Source organism: Juglans regia, chromosome 1 (genome assembly GCF_001411555.2).
Source record: "Juglans regia cultivar Chandler chromosome 1, Walnut 2.0, whole genome shotgun sequence".
Classification (NCBI taxonomy): Eukaryota; Viridiplantae; Streptophyta; class Magnoliopsida; order Fagales; family Juglandaceae; genus Juglans; species Juglans regia.
In genome coordinates, this window is record NC_049901.1 from 6,140,536 (window position 1) to 6,154,014 (window position 13,479).

The window sequence follows — 13,479 nt, forward strand, 5'->3', positions numbered from 1 at the left end:
AAATAGTCCTATTAATCAACCAAAAGCATCGAAGCAAAGAGATATTAGTAACGGTAGGCTTATTGAAAAATAGGAAAAAAAAGTAGAGGATCCGAGAAGTTGAGGAGAGAACTCACCGGAGACAGAGAGGCGAAGATGAAAGTTGAAGAGCAAAAGAAGATAAGGAAACTTGATGGCCATAGCGTATTAGTCACTTCGATTACGCCTTACGAACTACGAAGCCCTAAACCATGGACGTCTTTTTGCAGGTTGCGCTCTCTCTCTCTCTCTCTCTCTCGCGTCTAACGGACGTTTTCTGTACTTTGAAGCAGCAGAGAGGGACCTAAGTGGACGGATTGAATTTCCAAACGAGGAGAAAACGGATCCTACTTCCGACCATTGCTCTACTCGGTTATCTACCAATCTGAAAATGGATCGGGTTGATTATTGATCACTTTTATGAAAATAAAACACACAGTCCCCAATTTAGGATGGCACTATATTCATATATATATATATATATATATATATACTCCGTTATATATTAAATTTAAAAATAAAACATATCTGTCATCTTTCTTTATTCTAACAAAACAATAAATAAAAAAGTAAACTTTTCTAAAGTATATTTGAATGGCAAAGTTACCGATTAAAAAAACGCAAATTTGAATGGCAAAGCAAAAATAACTTAATTTCTTGAACTCTTATTGAAATTACGAGAAGCTGTTGTGAGTTTGTCAATGAGCTATATAACTTCACCTCATTAAATTACATGCTTTAGTTCTCTTCTATTTTTTCCTAAACAACTCTCCATTAAATAAAACTGATAATACAGGCCTACAGGGGGCAGCGTGAGAATCCTCAAAATAAACCATATTCCAAATAATACAGAGCAAATCAAAAATTATCGAAAAAATGGTCAATGAACGTTAACTTTTGGCAAAGTCTGCCGAATATCGTCACTACTGACTGTTTCATTTGACCAAATTAATTGCAAATAAAACCCCAAAAAGAGAACGATAATACAAGAAAATAGTTGAGTTTAAATCATAGTGAATCCACTTTCCCATTCTGCATAACTATTTTTGGTTGGGAGAGAAGATTTCAATCAGAAGGTTCAATTAACCCCTGAGCTAAGCTTTTACCCAGCTCGCAGAAGTGTACAACGAGTGGAGCTAGCAACATATAAAAGCGACTAAAAGGATATTACAAGTTACCTCGAGTAAGATATCTTTATCAAAGAAATAAGTAAATAGATATTTAAAAAAAAAAAAAAGTAAATAGATAAAACATTTACTGCTACAGATGAAAGATCAGGAAAAAAAACAATGAAGAAGGAAAAAACTCATACTTCGACCTTCTAAGCATTTCTATTTGAATAGCCCTGTAGAAAATACACCCAAACCTCTAAAAAAGTAAAAATCAAAGTGCTGAACTATTGCAGATAAATGGGGTCAAATTGACTTCTTCAATCAAAACCCTAAAAAGAAAAAAGAAAAAAGAAAAATCCCCTATGTTTGCAAACCAAAGTCTATTTCAGCTCGCTTCAGCACAGATGTCACCCTCGTAAAAAACTCCGGTTCGCTTTCTTTGATATCGTCAAGTGTCCTTGACTCATGCTCATCAGCCTAATTAGTCAAAAAAGAGCCATTAGAGATGATCTAAAGTGAGGTGAATCCAGGGAGGAAAATATGTGCAGAACAAATGTCAATGTAATAATAGGCACAACAATACAATCTTTCTGATATTGACCAATAGATTTAATTGTCACCACCATAGTTCACCTATCTAATCGCCACTTTCAATGGTACAACTGCAATTACCATTGAAGCATTATGGAATTGAGAGGTTGAATGGAGAAAATGAAAATGAATTGTTACATTCAGAAAGTACTAAGTATATTAAGGAGAACAGGAAAAATACATTGAAGGTTTAAAAAGCCCAAATTGCTTCATGGTTTGTAGCTGATAGAAGCCAATACTTCATATTTGTAGATAGCTAAAGCAGGGCATTGAACAGGATTTTTAAAGTATTGAACATTGCAGTGATCTTTATCAATCCCAGATATGATGAGTGAGGCTACGTTTGGTTGCAAGACTCAGCTGAGCTCAATCTAATTTTAAACTAAATCTAACATTCAAACACTCAACTCTCAAATTACTAGACTCATCTCAACTCAAAAGCTCCTTACACGTAGGACCTACAACCTTTTTCAACTTAACACATCTTTATACATGAGACCCAAAACCTTTTTCAATTTCTCATAAAAAGTACTAAACTCATCTTAACATCCAAACACACTTTAAACTCAGTTTAGATGGGCCCCACATAACTCCCTCTACTACTCAACTCATTACTATTCATAAAGAACTGAGATTAGCTGAGCTCAACTCAACATCCAAAAGCAGCCTAAGCTTAACTCAATAAGCCATCCACCAACAGAATAACTCCAAAAATAAAGGTTATTTAAGCACCTATGAGTTTTAACAGTTCATTGTGGCTTTCAACTTCTATATTTCCAAGAAGATAAAAATCTTGATATATGCAGTGATATGAGAGAAAAATAATTGCAAGGTAAACATAGCAAGGACGAGCATTTTCTCTCTTTTTCGATGAGTAGCAACTGGCACTTCCTTTGAATCAATTCCAAAGTTCAAATAATTTAGTGGCAGCTTGGAAGAGTATCGTTAGCATTCGTTCATTTGATAGAAAGTCAATTAATGAGAGATACCTCTTTAAACTTTAATAAAATTAAGTTTGACACAGATGCTGGCTTTGCCCGATCCCACCTAAAGAAATGATAGAACCAAGCACAAAAATGTCAGTGACAAAAGCACATATTCACTGTCAAGGCAACATCAAATTTGATGAGAGAAATAGCATGTAATACCACGGATTTATTAAAAGGGAGGTGAATGGGATCCACATTACTTGGGAGGGAGAAGTTCTTACAATTTCAAATATTCCAAGGGGATTCAATCGTAACCTTACCTAGCCTTTTAGAGTATCGGCCCAAATGGGGCTGAAGCTGTCTGTCATTGAGTCGTTACATCGAGTCTATACGCTAAAAAGATGAGCCAATGTTACACTTGAAGTTCCTTGGAATCATTATAAATAATAAAAAATTCTTCATCCCAAACAATGTAAGATCCCATTCACCACCACTTACATCTAATCCGAGGTACTGACATACATACAACGCGTCATAAAACTCAAAGTGAAATCATTTTTGCTGGGACAATAATCTAGTTTAAATAACTTGAGCTTATAGCTATGCTACAGCTTGAAGAAAATTATCAAATAGAACCCTGCTACAGCCACCAAAAAAGTGGCCCGAATGAGTCTACGGAGGGGTGATATTCGGTCGGTCCGGACCGGACCGAGAATGGTACCGGTCGGTCTCGGTCCAAATTTTATAGGACCGACTTAATTCGGTCCGGTCCACAGTCTATGGGTTTTTCGGACCGGACCGAACCGAATTAAAATTGAAAAAAAATATATATATTAATTATATAATTCTCATTTAACATATCACTAACTCACCATTAAATAATTATTAACTAATAGTCTAATACTAATATTTATAATTTTATACTAATAGTCTAGACTTTACTTCTAGTCTTCTATACTCTAATATGGTATATAAAAAAAAATACTAATAGTCTAATATAGAGTAAGAGTCTATGACTATAGTTATAGTTATACTCATATTATAATATAGTTATAACTTATACTAATCATGGATTCATAATAACTAATCACTATAAGCCTATAGTATTAATGTATTATTATATAATATCTAGTATTAGTATTACTATATCATTATAATATAAATATTATAATATAGTTATAACTTGTACTAATTACTAAATCACTATAACTAATATTAGTATATTACTATTTACTAATAGTCTAATACTAATAATATTATATAGTTATAACTTATACTAATCAAGTAATCATGGATTCATGATTCATAATAACTAATCACTATAAGTCTATAGTATTAATGTATTATTATATAATATATAGTATTAGTATCACTATATCATTATAATATATATTACTATTACTATTAGTAATTTAGTATTGATATAGTCAATAGTTATTTAGGATAATATAAGTATTATATAATATATTATACTAAGTAGTAAGTACCAACTATATAACTATTATAAGTTATAATAACTTTACTCATATAAGAGTTATAGTATAATAGTATTAATAATTTAATAGCATATTATAAAAGTTATAGTATTATAGCATAATATTTGTATAATAGTATAGTATTAATATCACTAAAAGTTATAAGTTATAACTATATATACCTACTAGGCTAATAGCATAATATTTGGGTTTTTTTAGTTTTTTATATAGAATAGTTTTTTTTTTTTATCATTGTATTTTTCAAGATCAAGCTTTTTTTAGTAGTTTTAGCTAAAAAAAATGTACAAAATTTGAAGTGGGCCGAAAAAAATTGAAATTGGGCCAAAAAAAAATCAAATTTAGATGGGCTGAATGGCCCATTTTAGACATGTCCAGACCGACTGGACCGACTCTAGACCGGACCGGACCGAAATGGACCGGACCGGACCGGTCCTATATGTGACTCGGTCCGGTCTAGGGTGGACAATTCTTGGACCGAATAGGTCCGGTCCGGTCCATAAAATGGCCCAAGACCGGACCGGACTGGACCGAACTCACCCCTAACTGTCTACCGAATGTATTTTACTTTTTTATTTTCTTTTCCTTTTTTTCATGTATTTTTTTAATCATCATAAACATTTTCAAAAAAAATAAAAAATTCATAACATCAATAAAAAACACTTCCTTAATCACTAAGTAAAAATAATAATAATAAAAAAAAATCCCATTTGGGACACAAATTTGGGTCCCAAAGCATTTCTGTATCAAATATGGTTTATGGTTAGATGATATACAGAAAGAATCAAACTGCACCAAACAGCTCAGAGGTGCCACAAAGTCAAAGAGACTCGTCAAAATAGAACTGAGAGAGAGAGAGAGAGAGAAGAGAAAGGAGGTATGGCAGTGACTGTGAGAGAAGACATGATGACAAGTGAATGAACTAAAGAAACGGCCCTTATAAGAGATGATGGTAGAAAAAAAAGAGGTGGTCAAGCCAATCTAATTTAGATATTAGGCACTGTTTGCTGACTTGACTACAAATCTCATACCTCAAAAGACTAGTTTTATAACCTCAGTATGGTATTTTATTTAACCTTTTTCCCCAAATTCGAGGCAGGGTACAGACCTAAGAACTGAACAATCACCTTGGGAAGTATGAATGCCAAATGGTCAAATCATATCCAATATAAATGCAACCCTATACCTCACAAGCATTAACTCATTAACAGATCGCCACATTCCACGCCCGACATCTTTTGCAGACTGCTCTCTCACACTTCGTCCATGCCACAACTCTTTTGCAACGTACATCACTTCTTCAACATCAACCTATAAAAGGGCAAAAGATTACATGCAATTACTGAGCTGAAAAGCATCTCCTCCCACCTTGAATAACAGGTGTAGGCCCTAGGGTGACGTTAGGGATTCATCCCAGGTAGATGAAATGTATCTACCTATCATGACAAACTATATGATCAGACAAATTTTGCAATTATAATAAGGCGAGAGAGAGGGGGGGGTTCACTAACCCAAGTGCAGATAAGGTATAAAAGAACAAAACCTAAATTACCCTCTCAGGAAAGGGAAAACAAAAAAACAAAATATGTAACTTCTGCTCCAGAGAACCAGTGGAAAAAATAACATCTAAAGAGCTACTTTTAGCAATAAACTTATCAACGAAAACTTCAAACCTCAACTTCCATGGCTGTGCCATACAATGACTCCTCATGCTCAATAAGGCGTTGATGAAGCATCCTGTAATGATCCATGTCAAAATTTACAATAGGCTCTGTTTGAACTTGTAACCCTGCTAGTTGTGTCACAACATAGGAGGCCATAACCTGTCCGAAAATTGCAGGGATGGTACCTAAAACGGGTATTATGCGAACCCTAAACCCTGGAACTATCTGAAATAAGGATAAGAAGTTAGAATGTCTATAAGTAGGGAATATATTTTTTGGCTGAGGAAAAATGAAAGAGCATGCATTATATAAATTTCTTTTTGGGCGTATTTTACAATATCTCAATAAATAATCACTAGTAGTAGTAGTAGTATATTTATCAAGAAACTAGGTAGAGCCCAAGTACACAGGAATAATGATAATAATTATAATCAATACTTCAAACTAACAAGGAAATATCTGTACCTGATAGTCTGAGGGATTTTCTTCTTCTCCGCTTGGTCCCTTAAATGGAAGAAGTTTTGCCTTAGGTTTCTCTAATGAAAACACAACGGGAATACCACCATCAATGCCATAATCTTTCCTCAATCGGTGTCTCACCTGAAATAAAGAATGTTTGGAATAAGGACTCATATGCTCAATGCAAAGAATAAGCCCAATCAAAAGCATGTCCACTTCACATGTTTAATAGATGAAGGCACAAGCTGGTTCCATGCCAATATGGTGATACCTGGATATAAGCTGTGTACCAACAAAAAAATAGCATGTCCCATTATGCGACTTCCTAAATACGTTAATAGCCATTTAATAGAAATAAAGTCTACTGATCAAAGTCATATGTCATCCAAAAACTTGGGGAGAAAACAAAAAAGAACTTGATGAATGATGTTGGGGGGAAACAAATAGTAGGTGCAATCAAGGACTGACATGATTATTTGAAGTGCACATCAACTCCACAGCATTAAAGGCTAGAAAGAGGGGGTTGGAGGACAGAATCAGCATCAGAGGATGAGAGACCAAGAAGAGAGGTGTTCAGGCTTCTCTTCTTTTTTTTTCTTTTTTCTTTTTTGAAGATGTGTTTAATTACTTTTATTCTTCTTTATTCTTTTATAATTGTTTGGGCAAAATATCTCCTTGAGTGATTACTAATAGATTTAGATGAAAGTGTTACACTAAACTATAAATTAAAGCTTTAAGGACTAAATTGACCAAATTTGGACTTCATGGACCAAATTGACAAAAGATAAAACTCACACAAACCAATGCATATTTTAGGTATACATCTGAGATTTAGAATATCTAGAGTGCTACAATGCAGAAGAAATTAATACCCACAATTTAGAAATGGGCATATTTTATGCAACATAGTCATGCAAAAGCAAGAAAGATGAGCATATTCAAAACCTTCATACAGATTAAAACTTTGTAACGAGGAGAAGCAAAAATCCTTACAGCTCGAGATAGTGGGTCATTTGTTGACTCTTTCAAATCTGCAACACGTATTCTTGTGGGATCAGCTCTCGCACCAGCTCCTGTAGCTGATAGAACCTTAAGACCCCTACGCACACATGCAGCAAGAAGTGCCACCTATTACATATAATGGATCAAACAGATTCAAAATTAAAAATTGATTAATACCAAAACTTATATTTGGAATACAACAGTGAATAATAATTTTTTTTTATAAGTAAAAGATTTTATTAAATAATGATAGGCATAGCCCCAAGTACACAGTGAATAATAATGATAAGGGGGTGGAACAAATATTTCAGTTGTCAAGAGATTCAGTAGTTTCATCAGCAAAACAAATTTTGTGGCTGTCTAACATCCTGTTCGCGTAATTCTCACATGCATTTCAAGCCATTCTTGCAATCAAAGGTCATGAAAAATCTATAGCAACACTCTTAAATGTTTTTTTTTTGTAGGTAAGAAATTCTTCAAAGGAATCTCAACCTCATTTACCCATGATCCATCATGGATGCTTCATGACAAGTTGATTACTGAATTATTCGATAAAACTACAAACCCAATGATCTTATTTTCTACAGCTTTTTCCTTCGTGTTTGAGAAAATGACCATAGTTGATTACTAAATTATTTGAGTATTCAATTGTTGTACTACTTGTGCTGGAAAAGGTAAATTTATGACAAGTTAACATAAGGTATAGGCAAGAAAATTTACCTTTGTATCGATATTATCGATGCAGTCCAACACATAATCAGGGTTTCCTGAAAGAATTTCTTCTTCTGAAGATGCATCATATAATAGCACTCTTGCATCTACATGGCACTCTGGGAAGATTGACAGGAAATGCTCTTTGAGGCACTGGGCTTTTGGAATGCCAACATCTGCTCTTGTTGCAACAGCGTGTCGGTTAAGCGATGAAAGTGATACCTTCTCATGCAATTAATGAATGAGTACATGTATTTTATGACAAAAATTGAACAAATTCTAATAAATGTAATTTGAAAGCAGAAATTAGTAATCTTTCTATCTTTTTTATGCTACCAATCATGGGCTGATATCACTACCTAGCCTACTTAAGAGTTAAGAGAGACTATTTTGTAATAGCAAATGAACCAAGTGACATATTAGAGAGGCCTCAAACACAATCAGAGACCACAAACACTAAAAAGAAAAGCAAACCAAAAGGCTCTGAGAGGCACAGTAAAAGTAAACAGCGAACATACCTGGTCAAAGTCCACGAGGAGAAGCCTACCAACGCCTGATCTCAAAAGCATAGATGCAGCATGACTGCCAACCCCTCCAAGACCAATGACCACAACATAAGATGCAGTCACTTTCTGTTGAGACTTAAGGCCAAAGAATTGAATGTTCCTAATAATAGCAAGGAAGTAACAACTTTAATTGTGGTTTTTTCTTAAAAAAAAGCTACATGAAAAATGACTTGCACCTAAGAAGAAAACAGAGAGATTTTGAGAAAGACCCCTGACCCCTGCACTCCAGGCCCCAACACAAAAACATAGACTCTAAGGCCTTAGCTGCATATATGTATTATTATATTTTCGAAAGAAAATAAATATGAACACAAAGAGTAAAATATTTTGAATAAATCATTTACTAAATAAATGAGCAAAAAGGGGTCCATTTAGTTAAGATATATAGTAAAAAATTTCCAGCAATAATTTTAAGATAAAATTAATTAAAGCTTGCTCAGCATACTAATCTTTCAGTGCCTAAGTAAAGTTGGTTAAAATCAAGAAGATTTTCTTCGCACCTAAAATATGTAAGACATTCTATAACATGACATCTACGTAAACACAATCTTTTCCTACAACTGTCCACTTAAATAAAATATAGAAGCAGAAAAGGCCAATTCTATTGGTCATAACTACCCTAGCGTGGTTCCCATATAATAAAATCAACGAAAAGATCACACATGTAATTTTTTTTTTTTTTTTATAGCTAATCAATAAGTTTTATTCATAGAAGTAGGCAAAGCCCAAGTACACAGGGAATATACATGAGAATAACCTAATTAGAGTATCACACATGTATTGAAAGCCCACTCTAAAAAATCAGGCTGAAAATATTTTAGGGACACATATTCAAGGGGAAAAAACTCATTAATCACTTAACTTGTGACACATGTAGTACCTGGTCAATTGTTCGGAAACTATCTCGTCTTTTAGAAGGTCTAAACCAGCCACCCTACCATTCTGATTCCCAGCAACTGTGTAGGCTTTAGCATTCCCAGATACAAGTCCTTTATCTTACATAAATTTTTATAATAATTACACATATCGAGTTGGTTAGTCGATGAAATCACTAATCAAAACCGTGTATGAAAGATTAAATCAATCAATTTTTAAATGGCAACTGCACTCTACTCCACTACAAGATGTGAGAATTGAGGGAACGTGTTGGAAATTTCGACGAATATTGCATGAAAATAATTCTAGCATTACAACTTAAGCTATAATTATTGCTGCCTTGAGCAGCACCAAGGAATACAGAGAGCATTGGAACTATTTAAATTTCATAAATTGTTTAAGAAAATATCCTTACACTCCTCTAACTTTTGGCAAGCATTAAGGACATAATTATAAGGTCTTTAATTTTACATCTTTACTTTCTACTTATACTTCCGTAAATTTCTTACATCGACTATAAACTTCACAATGGTGTTAGAATACAACATAGCAGGCCTCATAACCCAGATTGCAGATCTTAGAAATACATTTAGAGATACGTGTTTCAATACATGCCAATGCAGCATTAAGGCAACCATTAAGAATATTTGACGGGAATATCTGAGTGCATGGTGGCTCTACATTTTATATCTATTATAATTTCCAACCTTCCTTTTGCATCTATTGTTATACAGAGGACAAACACATTTGAGTTTAATCGGGATAGGGAAAAAAAGCATCTTGAGCAGAAAAATAAGCAGTTCAATTTCTAGAAGTTTTCCTCTTGAATAAATCTTGATAGATCACTTACCATGGATTTCAATTGCCTTTTTCGTGCATTGTCTTGCCACCCTTCTGCAAAGATATACAATAAATGCCAGTACAGTACAATTTAACCTCAGCCAAAAACAACAACAGATTTTGCATAATAAATCAAATTTATTAATCTTTTCTAGTTTTGATGGTCTGTTTAGCTCAGAAGTTCCATGCTGTGAGTTCAATGTTCTGAATGGCTGTCCCAATTACAGAAAACCTGCGTCAATGGATTAAAAGAAAAAGAGCAAGGAGATTTCTAGAACAATTTCTTATGATTTTCTTTCTTTTAATGATGAACGATAACATTCAGGAATCCAAAACGTTCTATTAGCCATAGTTGAGCGAAGATTTTGCTGTCTGAGAAATAAAAAATCTAATAGCGTTTACGAACTGTTTTCAGTAATCAAACAAATCATATAGGTAGCTTTACGAAGTTCTAATTCTCGAAAACGATATTAAATATATATAAGTTGTATGATTATGTGTTTGGTTAACCTAGGAAGCTGAAGGAAAGGAACTGAAACAAGTTTCTATGTTTTGTTTTAAGACATTTCGGCTGATTAGGTTTGTCTTTATTTCCCTGGTCTTTCTCGGCAACCAAACAGAGCGCGATTGTTCGTCTATCGATGAGGAAATGACAGAATTGAAAAGAAAATGGCCGCGAAGCGGAGAAAGATAAAGACTCGCCTTGGAAGAAGCTTTAGAAGAAAGATGGTAGAAACAGAGCCCAAAAGCACTCCAGCTCCCACCAACGCCAGATATTTCACTCTCTCCATTTTCACTCTCCCTTTCTTTTCTAATCCTTCGCCTTCCTCGGGTCCCAAACAGATTCAGCGAATCTGGAACTTGGAAAGTTGGAAGTGAGAGTGGGTGGTTTTGATTGGGTTTGGGCCACTGGAGCGTTATACCGATGAAATAAAATAAGTTGAAATTAGTTGAAATAAAAATTGATAGTTTTGTTTGAATATATATTTTTAATATAATTTTTATTTTAGTATTTACAAATGTTAAATTATTTATTTTATTTTATATAAAAATTAAAAAATTATAATGATGAGATGATGATATTTGTGAAAACAAACCAAGCTTAATCTGGACGTGAAGTTGTTTCAGGTGGGGCAGATTTCATAAATAATAATGATTTTATCACTATTTTTTAACTGAATTTTATCACTACTCATTATTTTAATTTTTATCATCATTTTATTATTTTATAATATGATATTAGATGATTGAAAACTATATATTATATTTTATTTATAAATTAATCATCTAATGACATATCAATAAATGATAAAAATATGTTAAAAAAAAGAAAATGAATAGATTTGTTTTCTTTTTATTTTGAGGATATTTGCGTAAAGTTTAAGTTTTAAAGCAATAAATGGTTTTCTATTTTTATGAAGTGACATTGTCATGTTATTTGCTTATAAAGTAAATGATAAATTATCGCCATTGTGAATATATCGCCATTGTGATATAAATTAATTAAAGATTGTTAAAGATGGTTTGAATATTAATTTTAAATTTTTTTTTTTTTTTTTAAGTTTGTGTAAATTGTATTGATTTTTTTCTTTTATATTTTGATAATGATCAGATTAAAAAATGTATGCATTTGAAATTGAAAAATATTTTATGTTCAAATGATATTTGTAAATGAAATTATGATGAGTTTTAAGAATTCTAATAATTTAATGTCTCATCTTTATGTCCAAACGTGGTCTTAATATTTGCAATTGCAATAAATGGAAATGATGAACAAATTTGATTTGGATAAATCTTCCATGCCACTTTTTAAAGTAAAAATGTTGAGTATTTAATGAAAGCAAATGTAAACAATTCATACGTATGATAATCTAAACTCTATGGTGAGATCCAACATCAACATTGTGTCATATAACTTATCTTTTGAATATGTTAATGTCTATAATTTTTTTTTGTTTATGTCTATAATTGAATAATAGTATCAATGATGATGCAAGGAGGACGTAATGTAAATTGACATTATTTCCAATATATTTTTGGAGTAATTCGAGTATTTATAAGGGTGTAAACTCGGCGGTAAATTTGGGTACCCGTCTTTACCTAAATCTATATTAGATTTCATAATGTGCTACGGGTTTTTATCCGAATTAACCCGATTAAGATATCAAATTATCCGAATTGTAATCATATACATGAAAAACCCTTTTATAAAGGAGGACTATAAATATAAAACAATATTGTTTCGTTTATAAGATTAATTATTTTTAAAATGTGAAATTTAATTACGGATATTAATTAAATTATTAACCTGATAATCATATCTTCTTATATATCAAAGTGGCAATGCAGAAAGTAATAGTATTTTTCGTCTCGCATTTTTTTTCAATCTTGCCCTTCTTTTTTTAGTGTTTTTCTATTATATCCCCTTTTTTTGATATTTTGTTCGTGCTTTTACGGTTTTATCCTTTTTTTTGTTTGTATACCCATATTGTCCCTCAGTTTGTTTCTTTTTATTCGTGATTTTACGTTTTACCCCTCAGTTCCATTAACATTGGCTTCTCAACCATTTTTCCTTCTCGTTCAGACATAAAGGAAAAAAAAAATTCCTTTTAGAGGGTTGTAGATACAGAAAGAGTGGATCTCAGATCATACACAAACATTAAATTAAATCAAACTCAAAAAAATCTTCATTTTTCCTTCACGTTCAGACATAAAGAAAAAAAAAATCCTTTTAGAGAATTGTAGATCTCAGATCATACATATATATTAAATTAAATCAAACTCAAAAATATCTTCAAAAAAATATGTTCAGATCTAAAAAATAATAATAATTCGTTCCGAAAATCCAAACAAAATGCCTTCAAATCTCTATAAATTCAGTAAATAAATCATACCATCCAGATTTGTACAAAAAATTTATTACAAAAAATATGTTACGTGCCGTAGTTTGAGATCTTGTTGTAGGTTTATGAACGAGTAGATAACAAGGATCGTCCTTGCGGTTTCTACCTATGATGATAAATTTGTAGGATATTTCGAGAGATCCTAGGCCTCCTTAGATTGGTTTACTTCGAGGAAAACCACAACTCCAATTCAACTCTAGGTTGAGAGTTAGGGGTGGGCAGCGGGGCCGCTTCGCCTCCCCATGGCGGGTCGGGCAACCCCACTCTGCCTATGCGGGAGCGGGTGGCGGGAAGGACCCAACCCCGCCCCCGCCC

At 32.9% G+C, this 13,479-nt stretch overlaps 2 protein-coding genes across 3 annotated transcripts in view; both read right to left on the reverse strand.

Annotated features, from left to right (window-relative positions):
• LOC108988011 (nicastrin) overlaps positions 1-403 on the reverse strand; it is a 30,018-nt gene extending 29,615 nt beyond the window's left edge. The window contains exon 1 of the mRNA XM_018961092.2: positions 117-403. Within this exon, the coding sequence (XP_018816637.1) occupies positions 117-180 (64 nt within the window). The 5' untranslated portion in view covers positions 181-403. The remainder of the gene's footprint in view (positions 1-116) is intronic.
• Positions 404-1,308: 905 nt separating this feature from the next.
• Positions 1,309-11,166, reverse strand: LOC108988012 (tRNA threonylcarbamoyladenosine dehydratase). 2 transcript variants are annotated; one of them, XR_001995607.2, is made up of 12 exons: positions 10,964-11,166; positions 10,272-10,315; positions 9,426-9,540; positions 8,498-8,645; positions 7,989-8,201; positions 7,260-7,394; positions 6,273-6,407; positions 5,817-6,032; positions 5,330-5,454; positions 2,971-3,043; positions 2,711-2,768; positions 1,589-1,607 (listed from the first exon to the last, which is right to left on the reverse strand). XR_001995607.2 is itself a non-coding variant. In XM_018961094.2 (11 exons), exons 1-11 carry the CDS (start codon positions 11,050-11,052, stop codon positions 1,491-1,493), a joined length of 1,395 nt encoding a protein of 464 aa, XP_018816639.1. In that variant the 5' UTR covers positions 11,053-11,165; the 3' UTR covers positions 1,309-1,490. The 2 variants fall into 2 exon arrangements, 1 of the variants encoding a protein (XP_018816639.1); XM_018961094.2 differs by lacking the exon at positions 2,971-3,043 and having other exon boundaries at positions 1,309-1,607; positions 10,964-11,165.
• Between the last annotated feature and the right edge of the window lie 2,313 nt (positions 11,167-13,479).